This window comes from Budorcas taxicolor, chromosome 18, assembly GCF_023091745.1.
Source record: "Budorcas taxicolor isolate Tak-1 chromosome 18, Takin1.1, whole genome shotgun sequence".
Classification (NCBI taxonomy): domain Eukaryota; kingdom Metazoa; phylum Chordata; class Mammalia; order Artiodactyla; family Bovidae; genus Budorcas; species Budorcas taxicolor.
This window is the reverse complement of record NC_068927.1, coordinates 25,888,259-25,915,790: the sequence shown is the minus strand read 5'-3', so window position 1 is coordinate 25,915,790 and position 27,532 is coordinate 25,888,259. Positions and strand designations below refer to the sequence as shown.

General features: G+C 48.6%; 1 protein-coding gene across 1 annotated transcript in view; it reads right to left on the bottom strand.

Moving 5' to 3' along the window:
* Nucleotides 1–7,575: 7,575 nt before the first annotated feature.
* Nucleotides 7,576–27,532, bottom strand: part of AMFR (autocrine motility factor receptor) — a 44,593-nt gene continuing 24,636 nt past the window's right edge. Inside the window, exons 9-14 of the mRNA XM_052655698.1 lie at nucleotides 22,263–22,453; nucleotides 20,410–20,513; nucleotides 14,901–15,035; nucleotides 12,742–12,825; nucleotides 10,033–10,217; nucleotides 7,576–9,208 (exon numbers count right to left, since the gene is read on the bottom strand). Coding sequence (XP_052511658.1) covers nucleotides 9,061–9,208; nucleotides 10,033–10,217; nucleotides 12,742–12,825; nucleotides 14,901–15,035; nucleotides 20,410–20,513; nucleotides 22,263–22,453 — 847 coding nt within the window. The 3' untranslated portion in view covers nucleotides 7,576–9,060. The remainder of the gene's footprint in view (nucleotides 9,209–10,032; nucleotides 10,218–12,741; nucleotides 12,826–14,900; nucleotides 15,036–20,409; nucleotides 20,514–22,262; nucleotides 22,454–27,532) is intronic.

Genomic DNA, 27,532 nt, shown 5'->3' with positions numbered 1-27,532 from the left:
TGGGCGTAGTGGGAAATGAACCCTCACGATGCTCGCACGTTGTGACCAGGTGACTCGGAGGGACGTGGCAAGATCAGGAGGCCGGACCGCCCCCCAGAATCCCCCTCTGCTTTCGTCCTGGCCTCCCATCTCCCCAGCACCCCTCCTTAACTCCTGCCCTGGGCCTCTGCTGGGCCACACAGCCCATTTTCCTGCACTAGAAAGGGTGCACACGTGCCTGATGAGTGGGACCCGGGCCGCCTCAGCCCTGCTCCCCACCTCCACCAGCATCTCACCTACCCTCTCCTGCTCTCCCTCCATCCTGGGCTTTTCCCCAATCAAACCACCCTGACTCTGCAGGCCTCCTCCCACCCTGCCTGTCTGCCTCTCTTCCACACCTTCTCAGGGGCTTTTCCTTCCCAGCTGGCTGGCTCAAGGGGAGTGTGTCACACACCCCCGTGATAAGGCTGTCTCTGACGGCTGATGGAGGCTGGCTGTGTAGGATGGCCCAGCTCTGACCTGCTGCTTAAAGGCTGGAGCAGCACTGATGGGAGGCCAGAGCCCAGCCTTTGTTGCCCTGGGGACTGGGAAGCTTCTAGGGGCTCCTCGGGTGGCACCAGAGGATGTGTCCCAGGGGGCTCAGTCGGGAACCCTCTCTCCCTGACAGCCCCAGGGCGTAGGCTCAGCTCCCAGGGTGACATGGGTCCTCAAATCCAGCCCGATTCCAGGAGAAGTGGATGCTGCCCCCCAATCCCCGCCAACCTCCTCCATTACTGGGGAGAGTCCGCCCTCACCCTTGGGTGTGGAAGAGGGTGCACTGGCCTATTCTGAGCACTGCCTGTCTCCCCTGTGTGAACCTGCCGGCTACCCACCCTTCCCAGGCTATAGGGAGGCTGAAGCAGCCTCTGGAGCCAGACCACAACCTGGGGCAGGTTAATCGCCTGTGTGTGTGTGTCATCAGGGCCCCACAGTAGGCAGGAACCCCCACCGCTTGAGGGGAGCACAGGGAGGAATGGAGAGGATGGCACCCAGTTGCCAGGCCTGCCCCACGCCTGCCATCAGCACCTCAGTACCATCCAAAGGATGGACACCACAAACGGGGGCACTGGCTGTGTTCGAGGTGCCCTCTGCAGGGCGGGGCGAGTCCAGGCGGGCACAGAGGGGTTGGCCAGGGTAGGGTGAGCCAGGCCGTATCCCCTCTTGGCAGCTACCTCTCCCAGCCCCAGCAAGGACCTTTAGGACCCGCTTGGGTCCTCAAAAAGTGGTCACTAGATGGGGCTCGGCAGGCCCTCTCAGGCCAGTGCCACCTCCGAGGGCTCTTCCTTGTCCCCAGGGACCTGGTGCCCCTGGAGCCCAATTCAGGACACGGTCCGAGGAGTGGTCAGGCTCGTTGCCGGGTTGTGTGGGGTGGTGGACATGCCCAGGTGAAGTCAGTCTGACTCTGGGAAACACTTGAGTGCTTCAGGATCTCCAGAGAGATCCAGCTTGAGTTCGGGGAACATGATGGGTGACAAATGGTCAATGAGGTGGCCCCTGGGGGTGCCTAGGCCTGTGGGGATGAAACCAGCTGGAGGGGCTGGGGTGGGCAGGTGGGTGTCGGGATGTCTCGGGAGCTCTGAGGGACCATCGGGCTGTGTAAGGGCACAGACTCAGTGGATGCTGACAAGGGAGGAACGGGCACCCTCAGAGTCACTCCTGGGCACTTTTCACCTCGACGGGTGCTGTCTTGGCCCCCTCTGCACGGGAGGGCCATCGGTGGGGTCCTCCCTGGGGCTGTGTCTAGTCCCTGAACCGCCCCCAACTTAATGCTTCACTGGTGGCCAGCCAGCGGTGGAGTTGCGGCTCTCTGCCCTGTGGGCTCTCCAGAGCTGGTCTCCACCCTGACCCCTACCCAGGGGTGTCTCCACCGCTTAGCCCTGATCCCTCACATTTAATTATCTGGCTGCAGACACTTTCCAGCGCCCAAGCTGCAGATCCCCCTGTGACTCATTGGAGACTAGGGCAGCTGTAGAGGTGGGTGGAGGAGGTGTAGCCGCCCACCCTTAACGTCAGACTGTATCATTTCCATGCTGGCCAGCTCCTAGGGGCACTGAAGAAAATGGGGCAACTATACTTGGATGAGCTTTTAGGCAGTTCTGGGTTGGTCCATGATTTTTTTTTATTTTAATGTTGTTAGAAAACCACAGAATAGAGATATGGGGCTTGGGTTGCAACTCATGGGCAAACTGTCCTTACGTCATCCAGATACCCCCACCAGACCCTGGCCAGGACCGAAGGAGCATCCAAGGAATTGGGGGTGCCAGTGGGGCCCCAATTAGTATTACAATACCACCAGCCCCTCAAACTTCCCACCTGGGGATGGAGGGTACCCATGCCCCCAGTCCTGGTCACTCACTTTAAGCATGGGGACTGCTTAAAGACAGTCCTGGCCGTACCAGTGGAGGAAGCATTCAGGAAAGTGTAGACATGGCGCCCCGCACGCGCAGAGCCGCCACCCCACCCAAAACACCTGCAGGAGCAGCAGCAGGCCTGGTTTGGACCAGAGCTGAGCACTGTGAAGGGCAGACCCGCCGGCCTCAGTGTGCTGCCTGTGGCCACTGTCTGCCCAGGGCCCGTGGGGGGACCGCGTGTGAACACAGGGAAAGACCTGGGAAAGCCAGGTGATCGCGCACCTGTGTGTGGTTTTTAACGTGAGCTGTGACTCTGCCTTGGAGGAGGGCCCCAGGCAGCCTCCTGGAGAAGGTCAGGGCTGAGTCTCCAGCCCACCCACCCCCAAGCCCGCTCTCATCAGGGCCTCCCCCCAACCCCTGCTCTGTCTCCTTACAGGCTCCAACACCTATGAAGATGCCGCCGCCTACATCCAAGCACAATTTGAAAGCAAAAACCGCTCACCCAACAAAGAAATTTATTGTCACATGACTTGTGCCACAGACACAAATAATATCCAGGTGGTATTCGACGCCGTCACCGACATCATCATTGCCAACAACCTCCGGGGCTGCGGCTTGTACTGACCTCTTGTCCTGTATAGCAACCTATTTGGTAATGATTCCAGCACTCACAGAAAAGCTTGCACACATACACACACACCCTGCCCCCACCCCCAACAAATGCAAGTTGGTAAACAAATTCCAAAAAGGCATAACAAACCTTATATATATAGACAAATATATATTAAAGTTTTTTTAGTCTGTACTAGAAAGAGCTTCAGACAGAACCGACTACCATTCCATTGCTCATCAGTTTCCTGGGACAGCACCTGAGCGTGCACTTATGCGCATACACACACATAGACACGCACTGCGATCCAAGTCCTGATTTGGGAGTCCGTCCTTTTAAGAACAGCCACATGCTTTTACACTCTGAGACCCATTTCTGTGAGCAGGGGGAAGGCGAGGAAAGCCCTGGCCTCAGTCCAGCCTTTTCTCTGCTTCACCCACTCGGGCTGTGTGCTCTTGGTTCTGTCCTGCACTTGTGTGAGTTCCAAAACTGTTTTTTAAAAAGTGGCCAGCACCCCAAATGTCTCCCTGCCCCATACTTTGCAACAAGAGAAAACTTAAGGATGCTTCTCTTTTGGGTGGCGGAGGTTGTTAACTTCAAGAATTTAGAAGAATCATTGCTCTGATCAATCCACTGTCTCCTGAGTTTTCTTTATTCATGTTAACAAGGCAAGAGTCAGAGAAGAGGGAGACTTGGTTTGCTTCCCACCTGCAGCTGAGGGGAGGGGCCGTCACAGCACAGGGTCCCCTGCAGAGCTGAAGCCGCTCCTCAGGCTCCCCTTCCAAGAGGGCTGGGGCAGGGTCCCTGGGGTGAGGCCTCCCAGGGGGGCCCGGGCAAGGCTTCCCTTGGGTTCCGGATCCCCCTGCAACGCTGCCCCATTCTGCCCCCACCCCGTCATTAAACACGCTGGAGGGTTTTTCGGTCGGTTGGTTGGTTGGTGTTCTAAATCAAGGAAAATGGTCCGACTGGACCCCTTGTCTCTCTCTCTACAGACTGCTTCACGGACTCTTTGCTGTTGACGATCTCCTGGTAGCATGACCTTTTGGCCTTTGTAAGACACACAGCCTTTCTGTATCAAGCCCCCTGTCTAACCTACGACCCAGAGTGACTGACGGCTGTGTATTTCTCTAGAATGCTGTAGAATCCGGTTTTAGTTTGAGTCTTTACATTTAGAATTTGAAAGGAAAGGAAGAACATTTCTCATGTGCTTTGTAGTGTTTAAAAAAAAAAAAAAAGAGGATAAAGGAAAACTCACCATCTCATCCATCTTTTTTTTTTCCCTTTGTGAAATAAACATACACACCTGCAGCCTCGCCCACCCCACCTGCAGAGGTGCCACCTGTCCACACCCTGGGCGCTGGTTCCCGGTGTGTGCTCAGGCCCTGCTTTCCCAATGAAGCCTCCATGCCCACAGCACCCCCCTGCCCAGCCCCGAGACACTCAGACCACACGCTCACTCGGGGTTTGTACAGATAAAGCACAGCTCTCACTGGCCAGTAGCTGCCCCCAAAGGATACAGAACATATACATAAATAGAGCCCAACGGAAAACAGTTTCCGCCTCGTTCCCTTCCTACAGAGTCCCTTTATCTTTTTTTTTTAGTTGCTTTAGGTTTGGGTTTTCTTTTTGTCCTGATGAGCACTATGTATTTCACACCAGATCAGCTTTCGTAGTCTTTGGGAACCGGGTTGTGGTTTTTCCTGCTGACATTTTCGCTTCTCCGTCTCTCAGATGGATGCTCCGTGTGTGTGTGTGTGTGTGTGTGTGTGTGTGCGCGCGCGTGCGCGTGTGCGTACACACACCCCTCCACCTTTTCCTTTGTTTCAGTGACCTGTGTTCGCTCTTTCTCATGTGGGGATGTTTGTGCTGCAGATAAAAAACAAAAATTTTTAAATACCACAAGATGGGAAAAAAAAAACAAAAAAAATTAAAAAAAAAAAGATGGAATGTAATGTTTACATGAAAGCCACAGTTCTCATGATCAGTCCAATGTCATTTCTACTTTGACTAGTATCCAAACCCCAAACCTCTTCACGGTTCACTTTTAAGACAATATTTGCTGAAGAAGACCAGTCACAGCCATTTCAGATAAAGAGGCAAAAAGACAAAACACAAAAAACTTAAAATGCAGAAAAAAAAAAAAAACTTGGAAAAAAAAAGGAAAAAAAAGAAAAAAAAAGCCCACGGGTCTTTCTAAGCCTTTCTATTCCCAATCGGTGAGGTTTCTGTGATATCTTACACACTGCCAGTCTACTTCTCTGACTAATGGAAAATTCATGTGTAGCTCAATAAAGAGAATGTTTGTCTGTATTCCTGAGTCTCACCCTCGGGCTTCATTCTGACAGGAAAGGGGAGGGACTTGACTGGGCCACAGACACTGGGAGGCTGGTGCGTAGGGTTGTGAGTGCCGGATTAAGGACCCTTCATCCTGGACCTTCCCCACGCCTGTGCCAGTGTTGCCATCAAGGGGGAACCAGCTGAGCACAGCCACCTGGGAGCAGGGCGGGTAGAGGAATGGGCCATTCTAGCCTGCAGTGCCCCCTTCCTCCTGGTCCAGCACCCTCTCATTGGAAGGGCAGGTTTCCTGCTAATATGTGATCCTGTACCCAGGGGCTCCACCACAGCATAATGGGTGGTCCCAAGGATGAGGCCAAACTGCCCCAGCCCTCTGCACCCAAAGGGTCATGTGCACTCACTCGGACATCTTGAAAAGCCTCCCCTGTTGCACCTGAATGCCGGCAGTCCCCAGCAGGCCAAACACACACGGGACGACCGAGACCAGCACCGCCTGGCGCATGGAGTCGGCTGGGTCACCATGTTTCTGCTGCAGTTAAACTGCAAGTCAGTTGAGGCTGGGATCTGGAGCGAACACAGCTCAGCAAAATCCTGCGTCAGGTCCTTGGATCACTTAGTAGCCAAGCAGTCAAGTGCTCCACCCAGGAGATGGCAGGGGCTGGGTGAAGTCAATTAAGTGGAATCCTCCACACACCAGCAGCCCAGGAAGGCCTCTCCCTGGCACTGCCAGTGGCCTTTTAAATCTGGTGAGGATGGCAGGTAGGGGCTAACACTGCTGCAGAAATCGTGGAGTAATAAGAGGCTAGTCCCCTTCTGTTACAAAGAATGGATCCAGGAGCTCCTTAGCCAGGACAAGCCTGCTGGTGAGCCAGCCAGGCCCGGCCCTCCCCCAGGGCTTTTCCCACCAGCTTCCCTCACCCCAACTTATCTGCAGAAGGAGGCGCACGATCTCAGTTGATGGGAACCCTGCACTCTCAGGACTTGACTGAGAAGCTTGACTTCATTCAGGACACAGGTCTGGGTGGGTTACAGATGAAAGGCTGAAGGATACCATGATTTCTACATGTGGCATCACCTGAATTTCCCAAAAAAGAAGCCATAGGGTAACAGGGTTCTTGCCCAATTTGCTTGTGAATTCTGTAGCTAAAAACAACAGACGTTTCTTTGACCTTACTTAAAACGGAATCCAGAAGCATTTTGCTAGGAAAGGGTGCAGGGAAAGACCAATTATTAGAACAAGACGCGTGGGGGTGGAGCCTATGCGTCATGGTTTCCAGATGCTCCACAAGTAACTCTAATGTGCAGTCAGGTTCAGAACCACTCCTAGGAAAGAGTGAGGAGATGGGAGATGAAGGTGTCCAGAGGCAGGCAGGCTGAGTTGTCCCTTGACCTAGCTGGGCAGCAGGGCCAGGGCTCCTTGTGCGTGCGAGGCCCTGCTCCACAGAGCTCTCAGCTTTACCCAGAGAGGACCACATCTGCTGGCCGAAGATCGAAGAGCACACGGTCTACCCAGCTCAAGTGGGAAGCCAGGTCCGTGCAGCCACCTGCACACCCAGAATCCACATCAACAGAACTAGAACATCCACAAAGATCATGGGTCTCTATGGTACATAAAAGCCTCAAAATCAGAGGGGGGAAAAACCAAACTGGGAACCCAAGATGTCAAAAGGGTCAAAAGAAAATGAATGGAGTGAGGGAGACCACTTCCAGAAGAGCCCAGAGAGGGCAAGGGCCCCTCCATCACCATTCAGAGCACCCAGACGCCCTCGGTTTACAGACCTGAACCAGCTGCCTGGCCTCCTCAGCAAAGCATGCTGGAGAAGCTGGCACGGCCAAGGGGCTGGGGGCGGGGGCCACCCCATGGCGTTGGGGGGCTGGCCTAGCATCCTGCCCTTGCCTTTAGTCTGTCCCAGATATCCCCAAGAAGTGACAGAAGCCAAGAGACAGTAAGTGCACAGAAGCCTTTCCTATGCAGGTGTAAAGTCTAAGGGTGAATTTAGGACCTCTCTTTGGGGTTGTTTTAAAGCCATGTCTCTCCTGTGATCACTGTCATACTGCTGTATTCCATTGTCTCAGGACCCTCTAAAATTGACTCCAAAACATTCTTTCACACATCTGAAACATAAGAACACATGGAATTGGTATCATCTTTAAAGGTGCACATCACACACACACACAAAATTATAAAGAAAAACCCACCAACCAAAACAGAACACACAACATCAAAACACAATCTAATTTCTGCACTTCTAAAGAAAACTGCCTTAGCTCCAAGCCACACACAACACCACACTAGGACAGTTTGCTTTTTATTATTATTATTCTTGTTGTTGTTTTACAGTAAAAACAAATAGCTATGCTCTCAGCAAAACAAATTTTAAAAGAAAAAAAATCACAGAAATTTACTAACAGCATTTCAAGATAAGGCTTTCGAAAGATTTATTGAAATAAATTATCTCAGCCTAAACACGTACTCATCGCTCTATTTTCAGTTACTTCTCAACATCCTAAAAACTTTGTTATGTAAAATACATTTAACTTTGCCAATTTTAGGTAATACTGGATTCTTCCCAAAAGGACTACCATAAAACTATGCTTTCAAACATTAAAAAAAAAAAAAAAGAAAACTTAATCCAGTAGGACATAAAACTGAACTATGTAAGCTATGATTGCGTGTTTCAAACCCTTCAAGTGAAATTTGTCAAGGATTTGAAAAAGTTCATATCTGGGTCTGCTCCAAGGCAGGTGGAGGCAACACCTCACCTTTTAACCAACACAGTTATGAAAATGAAGGGCTCCAGGGAAGAAAGCTACAAAAGGTATCATTTATTTCTTCAATGAAGCCCTCCAAGAAGTACTCTCCCATCCCCAAAGACCAAACCCACAGCCTTTGGCATTGCCTAATTGACTTTACCAAGGAATTAAAACCACAAACCAAAGCTTGCTGCTTAACCCTGTCAGTGCTGACCTTCCCCATGTCTGGGGGCAGGTGGGCAGGGGACAGTGAAATACAGAGAGGAGAGGATGGACACGCAGGGCGTACTCATAGAAGGAGGAGCACCAGCATTAACGGAAGTAAAGCCAGCTCTGGACAGGGGGCTCGGAAAGTCCCGCATGTCCTGGGACACAACTGTTACCTCCTCACACCACATCCCTGGGCTTTCCCTTGCTCTGCTCCAGGTATCGAACCAAACACGGTTTTTCCATGAGGCCCCGCCAGCCCAGGGGTCCAGAAGCCTGTAGCTCTGGCCTCACTCTGTGACATTCTGAATGCCTCCTCACTAAGAACAGCAGCTGGACAACAGAAATTACCCAGTGGTGTGGAGTCAGGCTCTGTCTGTCCATCTCCATGCTGCTTTGTATGGATCCCCCCGCCTCCAACCCCCATCTGCTGCACACACACTTCCTGCCACATTTGGAGCTAAAGACACCGGCATCTGTTATGACTTCTGCATAAGGCAGTCATGGACGTTGCCTGCTTCAGGTCTTTGGTTGCCCACCTCCTCTTGATCCTCCCCACCCCTCCAAAGTCCAGTCAATGCAGAAGAGATCATGCCTAGAGTTAAAATGTGCAGTGTTTCTAAGGGAAGAGAAATGTCACATAGAAAGTATTACAAAAAAGGATTAAATCTGTCAGCTGTCCAAACACTATTAAGACCACATGCTTTATACAGCGGTGATGCAGTCAAGCCCGCTTCTTCACACGGCGGGCGCAACTGGGGACAGGCCTCTTCAGCAGGCCGGGCACGCGGCTCAGGCGGAGGCGGCGAGGAAGGCAAGGAAGCGCTAGGAGGTCTGCTGCTTCTGAAGTCTCCGCTCGGCCGCAGCGGCCAGCATCCTTCGACGCAGGGTCACAGGGTCAGAGGTCGTCCCTTCTGAGGGGAGGCAGCTCTCTGAGGCCGAGTCATCTTCAGAACTTCTGTTCAAGAAACGCCTACCAAAAACCAAAGGTGCAAGTGAGGGACCCGGGGAGCTCTGGAAGGCAGGCACACAGAAACACACTATGTGCTTCCGTAATTCCCCCTTCCCTGGCACGGCCACGAAGCTGTCACTCAGCACCACCCCGTAAACAAGACACCCAGCCCTGAACGGAGGGGCGGAAGGTCTCTGCAGCGGAGGCTGCTCAGCCCCTCCCTCTCCTCCACCCCCCGAACACACACAACATGAAGTCCCTACTCACCAGGCTGGCGCTGGGCACCAAACCCACCCACGGGAACAACACACCAGCCCTGTCACCAAATGTTTAACTACCCAGTGCCTGCCAAGTCAAGAGAACATTCTCCCTCTGGCTGCCCCCACCCGGGGCTGGGGCTTGCGGGGATGTAGCCGTGCTCCAAGGCTGGCCATGCAGAGTGGCCAGGACGGAGGACTCGGGTGCTGGGCACCAGGCCGGCATGAGGCCCTTGAGGCCTTGGTTTCTTCAGCTTCAGGTCTGTTTAATGGGGATAATCACCGTGCTCCCTCTTAGAGTTAAGAGAATGAGAAAGTAGTTAACATAAAGGGTCTAGAACACGCTGGCACAGAAGTACTAAGCACGGGAGTGTGGGTTAAAGCGCCCACAGGGGACACTGGCAGCGCTGGCCAGAGGTTATCGGGTGGCCCAGTATTACCAGATCCTCTGGCTTTTCAGCAGAGATTTGAAACTGGAAACTGCAGGTGACAGGCGCTAATGCTCCAATGCTGGCATCTATGGCTAGGACGCTCAGGTCCCGGGACTGGACGGGAGGTGCCCCGCAACGGCACTGCGGGCCCGCTCACCTCCGCGCCTGCTGCAGGAGGTCATCCTTGCGTTGCACCAGCATGCGCTGCCTCTCGTCTGCGGACTTGGAGAAGCGGCTGCCCCGGGCCTCAAAGTCCTCCCCCTCACTGGGTTCCACCTCCAGCTCGCCGAAGTCCAGCGCCTCCTCCAGCCGAGGACTGAGGTCCAGCGACACCCGCTCGGTCTGGACACAAGGAAGCAAGGGGTTGCTGTGAGCAGTCCAGTTCCCCACCTGACCGGAGCCCCTCGTGATGCTCTTCCAGACCCCAAAGGAGACAGGCTGCCAGGCAGGGACCGACAAACACATGTCAGCAGACACGGGTTCCTGATGGGCAGGGCCTGACTCACCACGGCATGTTCAACACTGGGGAGTAAGTGAAGGATTACCATATGGAAAACAGAAGCACCTCGAAACTGAACTGGCGGAAGACACACAAGTTAACTACTAATTTGCATTCTGGGAATTTTCTGTTCACCACTACTTATGGCTCTAAAACGTCAACAAGTCTTACCACATGTACTGCACAAATTTTATACCCTCATTTGACTCTGAGAACAGCTAGGCAGATAAGAAGGGTAAATTCTTAGTATCTTTTTTAATACAGACATGAGATACTGTGCTTGAGTCATAGGATGTAATAATGGGGCTCTCTCCATTATAGCTGCAGCTGTGAAGGCCAAGACAATGCCCAAGGCCCTTCGCAGGCTCGGTTATGGGCCATCTGTGTTGCTCGTGCTTCCAGACCCAGGCTGGCCAGCATCAGCCCAAGGCGAAGACAGAGTTGAGGAGCAAGTGGCTGAGAAGCCTATTTTAAAGAGTTTCTGGTGGGAGTGCTCCTCTGGCTTCTCAGATGAGCAAGGGAGGAACGTCAAGAGAACCCCGGGGCCTGACTTGCACGCCCTAGACGCCGGGGGACATGGGGGCCGGTGATGACTCACACACCTGAGAGACCTAGCAGGAAGAAACCGGCTTGCGGCAGATTTTAAAAAGGCTTTGACGGGAACAACTGTAAGGTCCGCCAACTCTAAGGCACCACTGTGTGCGCTCTGGGGAGGAGACATGGGTCCTACGGGAGGATCTAGCCCAAGGCTGCTGAAAGACTGCCCAAGAGGACCACCGGAAGGGGTGAGGGGGCCCCATGAAGTAAGGGCTGGCTGTTGAAAGACAGTCCAAGTTCAAAGGAAGAATACTCAAGGTTTCTGGTGCTGGACAGGGCAGAAAGATCTCTAAAATAACAGCTGTAACACACACACACACCCCCACCCACCCACCCTGGGGTCACATGGCCCATCCTAACCCTCTCTCCTCCTGAATCTGATCCTAGAGGAGTTGGGAAGAAGAGCCAATGAGTGGAGGTGGAGGCAGAGATGGAAGGAAGGGCATGGAACCCCACCCTCAGGCCCCCACAGGCCTCCAAGCCTGATCCATGCAGGCCTGAGCTTGGGCAGAGGGAAGGCCTCGAATTAACAGGAAGAGCTGATCTGCTGACTGGGCTAAATCGAGGTGTTTATTAAATGACTGTCTGTTTTCCAATAACTTATTACTTCCTGAGAACAGCCTAAAGTGTTATATAGCAAGCTTCTTTGTGAAACAAGTACTTTAATTTCACTACATTAAAAAAAAAAAGTCAGTAACCTTCAGGCTCACTTTGAAAAGAAAGTTGGGAAATCAAGACAGAAATTGAATGTGCTGTACCCACAAGGCCACCCAGTAAGCCCAGCATCTAAATCAGAGCTAAGCCAACTACGAAAACTGGAAAGGCAATGATCCTCTTCTTCAAAGCCAGACACTATTTTACAAATACTGCACAACCCAGCTAAAGATTCGGATATGAACATTTTAACTCAGCAACAGATCTGAAGAAGTCTTAGGAGTTTTTAGTGTTTCCTGTTTGTAGGGAAAGACACGTGAGGTGAAAGCAGCTGCTTCCAAAGAGCCCTGACTCCCACTGGAGGGCAGGCAGTGCCGTCCTCGGACCCCTTCCCTGTGTGGGGAGCCCCACACATCTCACACACACAAGGAAATGCGAAGACAGGGTTGCTTGGGGGTTTTCAGTCCCTTAAGAAAGTTTCCAGCAAGTACAGTCATCGATAAGCAAACGGGAATTACAAAAAACGAATGTGAACTGGCACCCCCAGGCTGTGGGGTGAAGAGCTCAGGGTGGAGGTACCTCTTCCCCGCACAGCAGACAAGGGAGCTGTTTTCGGTTGGAGGCATTCACCCCAGGTCACCCAGAGTGGTTATCTAGACAGATTTGGTTCCCAAGATAACTATGCTTCCCCCCACCCCGGGGGTCTCCTGTTTGTGAAATGTGTGGAAGTTCCTGCAAATGCTGAGCTCAGCAAGAGAGGTGTAGGGGAGAATAACCTGATGACCTCGGCTCTGGAGAGTGGGGCCCGCGTGGTCACCCCGAGTCCCGGGCCAGCCCCTCTGCACCCTTCCTAGTGCTACACTCAAGTTCATGGTGGCAGGCCCGGCCAGGAGAGCATGGCCCCTTTCTCCTCCAGGTCCTGAGGACAGTCCCCAGGGAGTGGGCTGCCGGCCACACCCGGGCACAGTGAGGTATGTTAGCCTCACATGCTGAGACAGGACTGGCATACGGCCTGCTCACTACTCGAGCGCTGTCACACCAACATCAGAGGCGGACGAAGCCCGCCGCCAGGCACCCCACCCCACTCCTCCACGCTCTCTAGGGCACAGGCCTTACCTGAACAGAAGCTTCTCCGTCCTCCTGCTCACCGTTTGGCCTTTCCACGGGGCTGTTCAATGCGGGCCTGATGCTCTCTGATCGCTGAAAGAGACACAGCAGCACAGACAATGCAGAGCCGCTCTGAACTCAAGGAACAGGTACGGGGGGGCCTGGGGTGGTGGGGAGGAGCTACAGCCCCCACAGGCTGAGTCCAACCAATCCCCGGCGTCCAAGACACGAGAATGCTGGATTAATGACCCGACAAAGGAGTCGAGGCCTCAGTCCGAGAGTCATCAACGTTTAATTTCCCTTTCAGTAATAATGACTGCACAACAACAGCAAAACACAACAGGAGGACAGACAGGCCACTGTGGAAAAGCCCCGACACGGCCATCTCACCCACCTCAACGTCCCATCAACTAGGTGCCGCTGTCCTCACGCTCAGCCAGGCTGAGACCCTGGCCAACACGGCAGACACCTCGGGACCCTGCCCTCGATCCTGCAGGTCTGTCCCCTCGGTGCCGGCTGGCTGGTTTCTGTATTTCATCACCCAAGGACTCGCTCTGGCTGTGTGAGGGATCTCCGCACTCCTCAGAGGAGGCCCTCTGCCGACAACTGATGGGAACTGGTGCATAACACCCCAGCTCCTCTTCCCTCAGGAGGCACGTGAACTCTACACTGGATCCCAGAAGCCTCCAGTGGCCTCGAGCTCTAGACACCCACGATGCTGACCTGCTGGACAAGTCCTTAACCCACCTCACAGTCCCACTTGCTGCCTGTGTTTCCTAGACTCCTTCCCATGGTTCCCAGAAAATGTTAGTCACTCAGTCATGTCCAACTTAATGATCCAATGGACTACAGTCCACCAGGCTGCTATGTCTATGGAGTTCTCCAGGCAAGAATACTGGAGTGGGTAGCCACTGCCTTCTCCAGGGGATCTTCCCAACCCAGGGACTGAACCCAGGTCTCCTGCATTGCAGGCAGATTCTTTACCATCTGAGCCACCAGGGAAGTACTGCATGGTTCCCAGAACACCTCTCAAATTAACTACTGGCATCCAAATCCTTCTCAGCGTCTGCTCCTAGAGCAACAGCCAGTTCCTACAGGTAAGGAACACAGAGCCACCTCTAATACCTCAAGCCCTTCAACTACCAATTCCAGGCTTATTCCCTCTTCAAAGATTCTCACATTTTAAGATTTTTACTAACAGATTTCCATGTTTTGGCATATCAAAACTGAGTAATTTCTTGGTATTTGATAGCCTGCATGTGGCTCAGTCACTTAGTCGTGTCTGACTCTTTGTGACCCCACGGACTATAGCCCGCCAGGCTCCTCTGGCCATGGGACTCTCTAGGTAAGAATACTGGAGTGGGTTGCTGTTTCCTCCTCCAGGGGATCTTCCTGACCCAGGGATCCAATGCACATCGCCTGCAGCGGCAGGTGGATTCTTTACCACTGAGCCACTTGGGAAGCTCTAATCACATATTCACTCCTTGGTCCTGCCGGAAAGCTTGTCTTTAAAATGTCAATACTTCTTGTACCCATCAAAGAGGTTTTATGATGGGCCAGCAGACAGGATCTTTTTTAAAAAAGTGAAAAACACAAGCCTCACACAGAAAGGAACTATACCCAGTGGAAAGCCACACTGATGTGCAAAGCCAGCTGAGGGTACTATCTCCCACGGCCAGGGTTGGCAAACTGCAGCCTATAGGACAAGTTACTCCAACAGTTTCTGTAAATAAAGTTTTGCTGGAACACAGTCATGTACATTCATTTCCATATTGTCCACGGCTACTTCAGCACTGCAGCATGGAATTAAGAAGTTACAACAGTTAATGCATGGCTTGCAAGGCCTAAAATACTTCAATCTGCTAGAAAAAGACTGCCAATCCTTGTCCAAAAGTGAACTGATACTATGACCTCCTGGGCTGGTGAGGGCAGACTGGTTTGGGATATACATCTGCATAAAAAATCAGCCAAATATTTGTGTCCTTGTCTTCAGCCAGGCCTCCTGGATGAGTCTGTTCTCAATCATAATTTGGAAAGTTAGGGAATTCACAGAAACCCTTCATCAAGTCATAAATGATACTCTGCTGTTAAGTAACTAAAATGTTAGTTTAGAAGATTAAACCTCGGTGAGGACAGAATTCACTTGTTATGCCTGAACCTCAGTTTACCTGTGTGGGAAAAGGTACTTGAATCCGTCCTTCCAGAATGTTGTCTGTTGTTATCTCAACCGAGCGCGTCAGCTGGAGGTCTTGTAGCACCAGGTGGTATGGCACCTGGGGAAACATCTCTTGAATCTGATGAGCCTGCAGGGATACAAAGAGGCCACGGACGCGGTCACTCTGCACAGTTACTCCCTGAGGTCGCGGGGTGAGGCAGGCTCTGGGCACTGAACTCGGTGACCTGCCGTGAAAACACAAGGACGGAGGCCACTGCCATGCCGCAGATCATTGTCACTCGGAGGACTTCTCCAGAAGGCCAAATGGAAAACTTGGTGACGGCATCAACTCCAAACAGAAAAAGCACAGAAATACGCCCCTCAGGCAGACTGAATTAGAATATTCTAGCTTTAAAAAGTATTCATTTTATTCAATCCTAGGGTTTGGCACCAAAAAAAAAAAAAAAAAAGAAAAAAAAGCTCAGTAACAGGTATACAAACATATTCTCCTTAAAGTTATATATTCCTAGAAGGAACAATAGATGAAATTCAAATGTGTTATGTGAAAAACGTTCCACTCAAAAGGCTATGTACTGTAAAACGGTGACAGTGTTAGTTGCTCAGTCGTGTCCGATTCTTTGCGACCCCACAGACTCTAGCCTGTCAGGCTCCTCTTTTTCTGGGATTCTGCAGGCAAGAATACTGGAATGGGTTGCCATTCCCTTCTCCAGGGGAATCTTCCCAACCCAGGGATCGAACCTGGGTCTCCCACATTGCAGGCAGATTCTTTACAGTCTAAGGATTCCATTTATATGACATTCCAGAATAAGCAAGATTATAAGGGTAGAAAACTTATAGGTGGTTCCGGGAGGCTGGGGGTGGAAGCAGAAGTGATTGATTACAAAGGGGCACAATGGAATCTGAGGGGAGGGGGAATGGAGCTGCCCTGTATTTTGATTATGGTGCTGGTTACACTACTGAATGGGTCTGACAAAACTCATAGAGATGGTTACTAAAACCTCTGAACTTACTGCATGTAAGTTACACTGTGGCCAGCGGGGGTGGCGGCGGGGGTGGGGTGTGGTGCGGGTAAGATTCTAAAGAATATGATTGCTAACACTGCTCCAGAGCTGAAGTTCTCAAACTGTGCTCTAGGAATGTCACAGAGGCCATCAGGGCTCTAGGTGGTCACATGTACAAAGGGGAGCAGGCAGAGACCTCGCACGCCACCACCTGTATTTTCATTTGAGCAGCTCCAGATTTTTTTCTCATGCATGTATATTTATTTTACAAATACTTATATTCAGGGTTTTATATGTGGAAAAAGTCCCAAGGATCAAAAGAAAAAATGAGGAGGAAAAATAGAACTGCTTCGGGGGCACAAGAAAGTCTACTGTTGGGAGAGGACCATGTTGTCATAACTGTAGAAAGAGGGGGAATATGTCTCAATGTCAGACCGAGAGAGGAAAGACCAGGGTGAAACTTGCTTAAAGCTTTGCTTGGGTCACTGTTGGGGCAGAGAGGGCAAGACACGTGTCTAGCACAGAAGGACCTGGTGCTCTGCTGTCCTGGGATCCCTATATTGTTTCTATGAACATGAGTTGATAATCTTTCAAAACCCAGGTCAAGTCAAAGCTAACTGGGCAACAGTCCACAACAACCTGGATTATCAAATAACATTCTTCTCTATTCATAAACAGCTCCCCCTTCGTTTCCCAAATAAAGTCAGTCCAAAGCATTTCTCCCAAACTACATATTAGATCTTTATAAAAAACATATTGTGCCAGTAAATCAGTTGTGCTAAAAACAGACTATTCCAATCCACTGTGGATGGGGAGGAAGAACACCAGGACCTGTCTGTTTAGAATTCTAAATGCATCAACTCCAAGGTAGTTCTCATTCCTGGGAGGTTTATGCACCCATGGACTCTGACTTTCTTAAGGGGGCAGGTGAGGTGATCAGCCTGAAGAGCTTCAACATCTGACTGAGCCTAAAGTACCCACGCAGAGCACCGGGGCGGTCGCATTCCCATGCCAGCTGCTCTCACGACGTTCCTCTCTCTCTCTCTGCTGATGACCTGGCTGAGTGCTTCGCTGAGACAGCAGAAGCCAGCAGGAAGCCAGGTCTTTTTTCTTTAATGGTCAAAATCATATACAATCACCCATCTTAACCATTTTTAAGTGTACAGCAGTGTTAACTACACACACACTGCCGTGCGAGACATCCCCAGAGTACCTTCATCTTGGCAAAACCACAGCTCTAACACCCACTTAAGGGCAACTCCCCACTGCCCCGTCCCCAGGCAGCCATTCTACTTTCTGTTTCTAAGAGTCTGAGTAATTTAGATATCTCATGTGAGTGGAATCACGCAGTATTTGTCTTTCTTTGTAACTAGCTGATTTCACTTAGCACAATATCCTCAAAGTTTTTTGGCTGGCTGAATCCTACTCCCATTGTGTCCTATTGTGACCATTTTCATAATCCATTCATCTCTTATGGACACGTAGGTTGTGTCTACCTAAATGGTTACTATGCTCCATGCCTTTAAAAAAAAAACTGTATCTCAAAATGACATGCCTGCAGCCATGTCCATCCCTCCTCCAATCAAGGTGAATGAATGCCTCTCTCCTGGCTCTGGCGCCCAGCCCATCCTCCACCTCAAGAACTGTGCCTTCAGTCAGCTTTGTTCCATACCATCAATCTCTCCCCCTCCAGTGAGCACTCCTATTTGCATACCAAGCATGCTTTAGGATCTTTTTAAAAAGACTCTTGGGTACAGAAAAGACCTAAGAGCAGGGTCTCAAAGAGATATCTGTACACCAATATTCAGAGTCCCATTACTCATGATAGCTAAAGCATGGAAGGAACTCAAGTGTACACTGACAGATGAATGGATAAGCCAAATGTGGTCTGTCCATATAAGCGGATATTTATTCAGCCTTAACAAGGAAGGACACTCCGACACATGCTACATCACAGCTGAACCTTGAGAACATAAAGCTTAGTAAAATAAGTCAGTCACCAAAAAAAAATTTATGATTCTGCTTAAATGAGGTCCCTAGAGTCAAATTCATAGAGAAAGAAAGGAGAATGGTGGTTGCCAGGGGCTAGGGAGGGAACAGGGAGTTCCTGCTTATTGGGTTAGCGCTTCAGTTTTGCAAGATGAAGAGTTCTGGAAATGGATGGCGGTGAGAGCTGCATACAAATATGAATATACTTAACACCACTGAACTGTACACTTAAGGGTGGTTAAGTGTATGGTATGTGACGCACTGGAAAAGACTGATGCTGGGAAAGATTCAGGGCATGAGGAGAAGGGGGCAACAGAGGATGAGATGGTTGGATGGCATCACTGACTCAATGGACATGAGTTTGAGCAAACTCCAGGAGATGGTGAAGAACAGGGAAGCCTGGCGTGCTGCACTTCATGGGGCTGCAGAGAATCGACACGACTGAGCAGCTGAACAACAAACAACAAAAAATAAAAATAAAAAAGATGACCCGTGGGGAAAAGAAAAAGAACACATACTTAGCACTTGCGTCTATGTGTATGTAAACACTGAGAGAGAACACAACACAGGAAAACTGATCAAAAGCGTTATTCCGCGAGAGGAGGGGGTCTGGGCAGACGGAGGCAAGGACGGGACTGTGACTTCACCAGTTACTCTCCATAGGTTTTGGTTTTGATTTTGGGGGTGTTTTTGGTCATGGCTCAAAGCATGGGGGATCTTATTTCACTGACCAGGGATGGAACCTATGCCCTCTGCAGTGGAAGCACAGAGTCTTACCACTGAACCACCAGGGAAATTCCCTACAGGTTCTGAAATTTGTGGATCAATGGCCTACTCAAAAATCTTAAAGAAAAAAAAAAATCAACCAAAACTCCTCTGATGGCACACCCCTATTAAGCTACCACCTTACTTCTTTGTACCATCTTGTAACACACTGCCAGCTACTGAGTGTCTTCAGCTCCCACTCACTTTCCAATCCAACAATCTAGAATTCAACCCCTCAAGCCATGGAAGCTGCTTATTCCTCTCCAGCTGACTTACACGCTCCAACCACAATCACTTCCCTTAGTTTCCAGAACATTCTCACCTCACGGCCATTGCACCTTCTGTTTCCACTGTCTCCTTTCCACCCTTCCTGTCTCAGCTTAAATATCACCTCTTGAGTCTTCTCTGAATGTCTCTTCTAGAACAGTCTGTGCTCACCACTCCACATTACCTGCCCTGCAGCCTGCAAAACCCCCCATTGGCAATGACCTCGTCTGTCTGTGTTTACAGTCGGTCTCCCTCTCTCCCCCCATGAAGAAGTCACACATCTTGAGAGCAGGACCCCTGTCCACCCTGTTGACACTCCAGGTGCGACGCAATTTGTTGACACAACACAGAGCCCATCTTGGGAACAGGCTTTCACTACACATTTGCTGACTAAATACACTAAGATAAGTTAATGGACAAACAAACGAACCAATGACTCTCTAAAGTACTGGCCAGGCCCGCCCATGTCAACCAGAGGCCCTATTCAGGCAGGAGTAACACAGTTTACATTTTTAAGACTCTTGCATTTATCATCATAATGAACACTACATTTCAACAGTGGTGAATCAGTGAAGATCAGATGACAAAGCTTTAGAAAATACACAGAATCTTGAAGTATTTGGACAATATCTTTGAATGAGCCAAGAGCATGCCTCAACATCTCATGGTGTATGTGTTTGTGTACATAAACATACACACTTATGCCACAGCCGTACATGCATGTATAAGGGTGTGTGTGAATGTATACGCAGTTATTTATTTTGGGAAGGGAGGAGATGGAGTCAAAATAACACATTTGGTAGGCCTACTACAATTTTTAACAAAAATCACATTCACTCAAGTCAGTAACTCCCCAAATACTTGTGGTGAACATTAAGGCGCCCCAAGACCAGCGAAGATCACAGGAGTGCCCCAGCAGTGCTCAGAAAAGGTCACATTATCTGCCATATCAGTAAAATGCAGGCTCGCTTCCAAACCAGTTTTTCAATTTTTTTTCTTGGTAATTATTTAAATTGTGTTTTAAAGTTTTTACAGCGTTATGTTGGTTTCTGCCATACAGCCATGCACATCAGCCATAACTATACATACACCCTCCTCTCCTAGCCGCCTTCCGCTCCTCCCGTCCCAGCCCCCTGGGTCGTCACAGAGCGCCGCACTGGGCTCCCCGTGCCGCACAGGAACTTCTCAGCAGCTCTCCACCTTGCACTTCTCAGGGTACACGTGCTGGTGCTGCTTTCCCCTTTGGTCCCACTCTCTCCCTCTACATCTGTGACTCCATTCCTTCCCTGCAAGTAAGTCAGTTTCAATTTTAGAACACAGGAATTGAAGTGGTCCCGATGAATAAGATGCCCCTGAAAACCCTGTCGTTTTGCCAGAGCAGAGTGAGATCAGCCGGGTCACACACACAGCACACACTCTCCAGCTTCTCCTTCCCTCCTGATTAATAAGCTCCTTCTGAAAGCAGTGAGCGCTCCTTACCATTGCATTGAGCTGGGAGTTGCTTGCCTGTGTAATGCCTAGAATGTTGGTGGTGTGCATCACTTCGACTGAGAAACTCGGCAGCCAACTCGCGATCCGGGACCCTGAAACAAACAAGAATCCAGCGCAGGTTTGAGAGGCCTCCCTCCTCACGTTAGCTACCATGTGAGTATCACTACTAGCCGGGGCTTCCTTTACACCAGGCCTCTGACCAAGTGTCAATTCTCACTAAAACCCCACCTGGGTTTATTATTATTACTCCTATTTCACTCTTCTCAGGGATTTGACTCCAGTATTCCTGTTGGTCCCCAAGGCACTCAGAAGTGAGGTGACTTGTCCAAGATCCAGCATCTAGTTATGGTGGCCAGGACCTGAAGCCACACAGTCAGGTTCCAGGACACTTCACCGCCGGGCTTGCCCTCGCCCCAGTGGCCCTGGACCCACACAACACGGTGTCCCTCCCATAGCCTGCGCTGTCAGGAAGGTGCTCAGGGCTGCAAAGCTGCTACAGGAGCTGACCTTTCACTCTTTTTACACTACTCATAAACACTACTCATCGGGGGACATCATTTTCATGAAGTAGTTTCTACTTAATAATCTGGTTTAAAGACTTTCTTTTTCTCATTCAAAATGCTTCTCCAACAGCACTACAACACAGGCTGTTGGATTAAGGGTACCAAGAAGTCTGCTGCCGCCGCCATGGCCCTAAGGCAGGGGATCCTAAGCTGTAAGATCCTGAGTGTCGGCACTAAAACAGCCCCATGTCAAGCCACACATTTAAGGAGGACTTCCCTCTCCTTCACAAAGGAGCACTGAGGCCAGCAATGTAAAACAAGCTGAAGGGCCACTCAAAAGTCTTGCCTCGACAGTTTGTGCCCAAGAAAAGACTGGATACTTATTTCATGTACTTACTAAGGAGAAATAAAGTTGCCTTTATCAATTTGGACTAGGTTTTCATTAATAATTCATAAAAAATAGCTTACATAGCCAGAACCCATGTCCAAGATCTGCTTGTCTATTTCAGAAGTCTGATGAGGAAGAGGCCTTAATTAGCAGGCACAAAGCAGCCCCTCTACACCTGCTCAGCCAGCCAGGCGGTCACCATCCCCTCTTCTCAGAGATGGACTCCGCTCCTCTGGTCCTTCCTATCAGGGATTTCAACGCGTTGCCACTCCCGCTGTACCCCACCCTTGGAAACTCAAATCAGAGACGGGAAGAGCAATCCTTCTCAACAAACAGTCTAGGGATACCTACTTTAGAGTAGAAATGTGAACTCAGCATTTAGTGGTATTGAAACTGATGAAACCAGCAATGCGCCAAGGTACTGTGAATTAAGGGATGATAAACCAGTTCCTGATATGGTGCGCATGATCTTAGAATTTTAAGTGTGGTTTTATCATGAATACAACTCTTTCCAACATTCTGGAAGGCTGAACATTCATATCTCACAGACAAAGCAAGAGGCTTCCGGCTCTGATTCTCCTCCTAGTACTCACTGGAACAACTATTTAGTGACCCCTCATTATATGCTTAAGTATTATACCAATGCAATAAATTATTAGCAATGGTTAACTATTAAAGTGATTAAGCTCGCTCCTGCAGGCATGGCTGATTCAACTTTAACTACTTCCACCTCCCTGCACCCCCTTCCTCCCCCAATTCACATAGAATCTAGCAAAGTGCCTGGTATAGACTAACTCCTCAGTGTTATACTTACTGAACACTGTCAATCCAAACTGAAATACATTATTAAACTAGCCCATACAGGACAAGTATAATGAAAACAGCCTCCCCTAAGAGGAGAACATCCTGCGGGGGCGGGGGGGGCGGTTTACAGGCTGAAACCAACTAACCGTCGAAGTGGAAGAAGTGATTGTGCTGGTTTAAGCGAGGTCTGCCTTCAGCTGCCGCCACAGGAACCAAATTCTCATCCAGGTTCTCTCCTGGATGGTCTTCCCGGACACGATTATTGTCAGCAATGTTGAGAGACATCCTGCATGTGGGGCAGGAGGTGTCTTGTTCTAGCCAGGAACGAAGACAGGAGCTACCGAAAAGTCCAAAATAAGATATTCTTAGCATATTTTGTGAGAATTCACCAGAAGTACTCTGAATGTATCAGTGAGTTGTAATTTTACTTTCTATTCACCATTAGCAAGATTTAAACGTCGAGAAACACTTGCTGACATTGCTTCTCGCCCTGCTTCACCCTAATGTACTTCTGGTGTATCCTGCTCTGAACATCAATTCGTTAACATACACATTCATCTACAAGATTGAAGGTATGACCCTTTTTCAGTAAGACTTCCTCATACAGCTCACCATTTTCCTCTCCAGCTCAATTTGACTAACTTCCAATCCAACACCCTTGCCTCTCATGTCTTTGAATCCTCTATTCCAATGATCTGTTCTCTCATTCTACTTGAGCTACCCACTAACATGGTCATAATCTTGGCCTTCTCATCAAAATCGTGACTTCAAAGCTCTTATTCTCCAGCTTACTATCTCTCTGCCAGAAGAGTATATGACAGTAATGTTCCAAAATAATGAATGTGGGAATTCAACTCTATCACATTTTGAAATAATAAAGTACCTATAATTACTGTTTGTGATCATGCAACTATTAGCCAAATAAATGATATTTTTAAAAGTTCACATCCCTTTAATCAACACCCTTAAATCACACTTCTAGTTACACCAGCCTTGTGTGGGGCTCCAAAAGTATGTAAAATCCTTGCCTTCCAATAATGCTACACTTTTCATAAGCAAATCTAATTTTACTTCATACCTCCAGCTCAAATGGATCAGTGACCTAAATGTAAGGGATAAAACCATAAACCTATTAGAAAAAAAACTATCATGAATTCAGATTTGGCAATGGATTCTTAGATCTGATACTCAAACTATGAGCTACAAAAGAAAGAATGGGTAAATTGGATTTCATTCGAAATTTAAAAGGTATACATCAGAGGATATTACCAAGTGAGAAGACAAGCTACCAAATGGGAGAAAATATTTGCAAATCATACATCTGATAAGGGTTTAGTAACCAGAATACATAAAGAACTCTTACAACTCATCAACAGAAAGAAAAACAACCCAAATAAAATAGGATAATCTGACTTCAACAGACACTCTCCAAAGAGAATGCACAAATGCACCAACAAGCATGTGAAACAATGATCAGCACCGCTGGGTAATAAAGAAATGAAATGCAAATCAAACCACAATGAGAAACCACTTTACAACCTTTAAGATGGCTATTATCTAATGTAAAATGTAAACAGGTATATTAGCTATAGAAAACAGTACGATAGCTCCTCAAAAACACAGAATTATCACATGATCCAGCAACTCCACCTCTGGGTATATACCCTAAAGAACTGAAAGCAGGGTCTTGAAAAGAAATGTGTACCCCCATGTTCGAAGCAGCATTATTCATGATAGCCTGAGAAGGCAGAAACCACCTAAATGTCTGTTGACAGATGAATGGAGAAACAGAATGTGATACACACACACAATGGAATATTGTTCAGCTTTAGAAAGGCAGGAAATTCTGACATGTTACATCATGGATGAACCTTGAAGACATTCAGTTCGGTTGCTCAGTCGTGTCCGACTCTTTGCAACCCCATGAATCACAGCACGCCGGGCCTCCCTGTCCATCACCAACTCCCAGAGTCCACCCAAACTCATGTACACTGAGTCGGTGATGCCATCCAGCCATCTCATCCTCGGTCTTCCCCTTCTCCTCCTGCCTCCAATCCCTCCCAGCATCAGGGTCTTTTCCAATGAGTCATCTCTTCCCATGAGGTGGCCTAAGTATTGGGGTTTCAGCTTTAGCATCAGTCCTTCCAAAGAACACCCAGGGCTGATCTCCTTTAGAATGGACTGGTTGGATCTCCTTGCAGTACAAGGGACTCGCAAGAGTCTTCTCCAACACCACAGTTCAAAAGCATCAATTCTTCGGTGCTCAGCCTTCTTCACAATCCAACTCTCACATCCCTACATGACCACTGGAAAAACCATAGCCTTGACTAGACGGACCTTTGTTGGCAAAGTAGTATCTCTGCTTTTGAATATGCTATCTAGGTTGGTCATAACTTTCCTTCCAAGGAGTAAGCGTCTTTTAATTTCATGGCTGCAATCAACACCTGCAGTGATTTTGGAGCCCCAAAAAATAGTCTGACACTGTTTCCACTGCTTCCCCATCTATTTCCCATGAAGTGATAGGACCAGATGTCATAATCTTAGTTTTCTGAATGTTGAGCTTTAAGCCTACTTTTTCACTCTCCTCTTTCACTTTCATCAAGAGGCTTTTTAGTTCCTCTTCACTTTCTGCCATTAAGTGAAAAAAGCCAGACATAAAAATATTGTACGATGTGCTATTGTGTGATAGCTGACAGAAAATAGAAAGGTAGTTGCCAAGGACTGAGGAGAAGGGGAGACTATGGAGTTACTGTTTAATGGGTATAGAGTTTCAGTCTGGGAAGATGAAAATGTTCTGGAGATGGATTGTGGTAAAGGTTGCCCAACAACGTGAATGTACTCAATGTCACTGAACTGGTACACTTAAAAATGCTTAAATGGTAAAATTTATGTTATGTAAACATTTTCGAGGGTTTCTCTGGTGGCTCAGATGGTGAAGTATCTGCCTGAAATGCAAGAGACCTGGGTTCAATCCCTAGGTCAGGAAGATCCCTGGAGAAGGGAATGGCCACCCACTCCAGGATTCTTATCTGGAGAATTTCACGGACAGAGGAGCCTAGTGGGCTACAATCCATGAGGTCACAAAGAGTTGGACACAACTGAGCAACTAACACTTTCACTTCATACATATTTTACCACAACAAAAACATCACATTTGAGAACTACCATTAAAAAAACCCCCACCACAATGAGATACCACTTCTACCAACTAAAATAGCTGTAAGAGGAAATAACAGAAAACATGAAGTATTGTTAAGGATCTGAAGAAACTGGAACCCTCATACATTGCTGATAGGATGTAATGGTGCAGCTGCTGTGGGAAAATCTGGTCGTTCTTCAAGGAGTTAAACATAGAATTACCCTATGACTCAGCAGTTTCACTCCTAAATATATACTGAAAAGAATTAAAAACAGGTACTCCAACAGATATAGATATCTGTTCACAAATGTTTATATTAATAGCAGCATCATTTGGAATAGCTAAAAAGTGGAAGAATGGAGGGTCCATCAATGGATGAATGAATAAACAGATTGTTCAATTATTATAAAAATGTTTAACTCAGTCATGAAAAGTACTGAAATATGCTACACCTTGGATGACTTTGAAATTTTTACGCTTAGTAAAAGAAGGCAGTCACAAGAAGTCACATATTGCATGATTCCTTTCATAAGGACTTTCCAGAAAAGGCAAACCCACAGAGACAGGGAGCGGATTACTGGCTAGGTAATGTGGAGAGGAAGGAATGGGGAGTGACTTTCTGTAACGGATATGGGGGTTATTCTGGGGTGATGAGCAAGTTTTGAACTTACAGAAGAGTGGTGGCTGACCACACTGTGAGTGCAGTAAACACCACTGAACTGTATACTCTAGGACGGCTGATTGTATGCTATATGAATTTTGCCTCAATTAAAAAAAGTAAATCCTAAAACTAATCTGATTAAATGCTTGAAAGCATTTCTTCTGGAGTGAAATATACTCTTTTGAGTTATTCTTCCAAACTTTCTCCAAGCTCCTTAGGAACTATCTGAAAGTTTTTGAGAAATTCGTGTGTCTCTGGTCTTCCAACCTCATCAGTCAGCACCATCATCCATACAGCCGCTCAGCTGCAAAACTAGAAGAATCCTCGACACCTTACGTTCCCCACTCTCTCACAGCCAGTCTGCACCCACCACGCGCCTCCTGCTCCTCCTCACGACTGTCCACCCGCCTCCTGCTCCTCTTCCACTGCTCTAGCCCACACGCCTCTTGGCGCCCATCCGAACCCCAGCAGCCCTTACTAACTGGCCTCCCTGACCTTTCCCAGCTGCATATCTGATCCCGAACCCCTACTTTAAAACCTTCCATGGCCCTCAGTTCCCTGCAAGGTGACTCAAGCGTGCGTCTTCTGCCTCAGCAAACACCACTCCCCACTATGACATTCTGAGCTCCTGCCACACGGGTTCTCTTTCATTCCTTGGATACTCCCTTTTGCTTTTTTAGTAATGTTCCCTCTATCTCAAAGGCTCCTCCACCTGATCCCTTCTTCTGATGCCTCACGCCTACTCATTGTCAAGAGTCACCTTCTCCAGGTGTCAGATTCCTTTGTTACAAGCTCTCAAGGACCACATTCTTTTTCTTTAGAGCACCTGTCTCAATTTATCCTTACATGCTCATAAACACTCCTGCTTAATCACGTCTATCTCCTCCATGAGGCTGAACACCTTGTGAAACAAAGACCACCTCTGTCATTTTAACATTATTTCCCGGAAGCCAACTCAGCAGCCAGCACATTAAAAAAAAAAAAAATCAATAAATTTGTTGAGCTATTGATACTCCAGCTCCAAAATCTTTCTAATATTAAAAAGGAGAAGAAAAACTATTTGGGAATACAAATAAAGAAAGGAAGATTAAAGGTGTAAAGATTATAACTTTCTCAATATGCAAGATTGACCATACATACAAAAGGTCAAGAGATACCTCAAGGTCTATCAACATGAAAAACATCCCATCTACTAACAGAATAATTTAGGATTTAGGTTGAACAGACACAGTCCACATGAGAGCTCTAAAAATGAACAACATTAGGAGGTGAGGACTGCAACAGCGAGAGACAAGGGCTCGCAGGGGACAGGAGAGCCTGTACTGCACACAGATCTGGTCCAGCCGTGGAGGTTCTGTAATCCCTGATGACACAGTCACAGTTCCGGGCTGCTCACTGTCTCTGGTCTGATTCCCATCCCATCACACTGCCCTGGTGTGTGTTTCTATGTTGCTTCTGGGCATGCGCGAAATGCACAAATAAATATTCTCACCCCAATAAAGGTGAGAAAAGGGAATAAGCTATTGGAAAGCGAGGATTCCTCCACCCCTTTGTTTTAAGTCTTAGGGGCCTATGTGTTATACCTCAGAGCTTACACAGACAAGGAATGTGAAGAC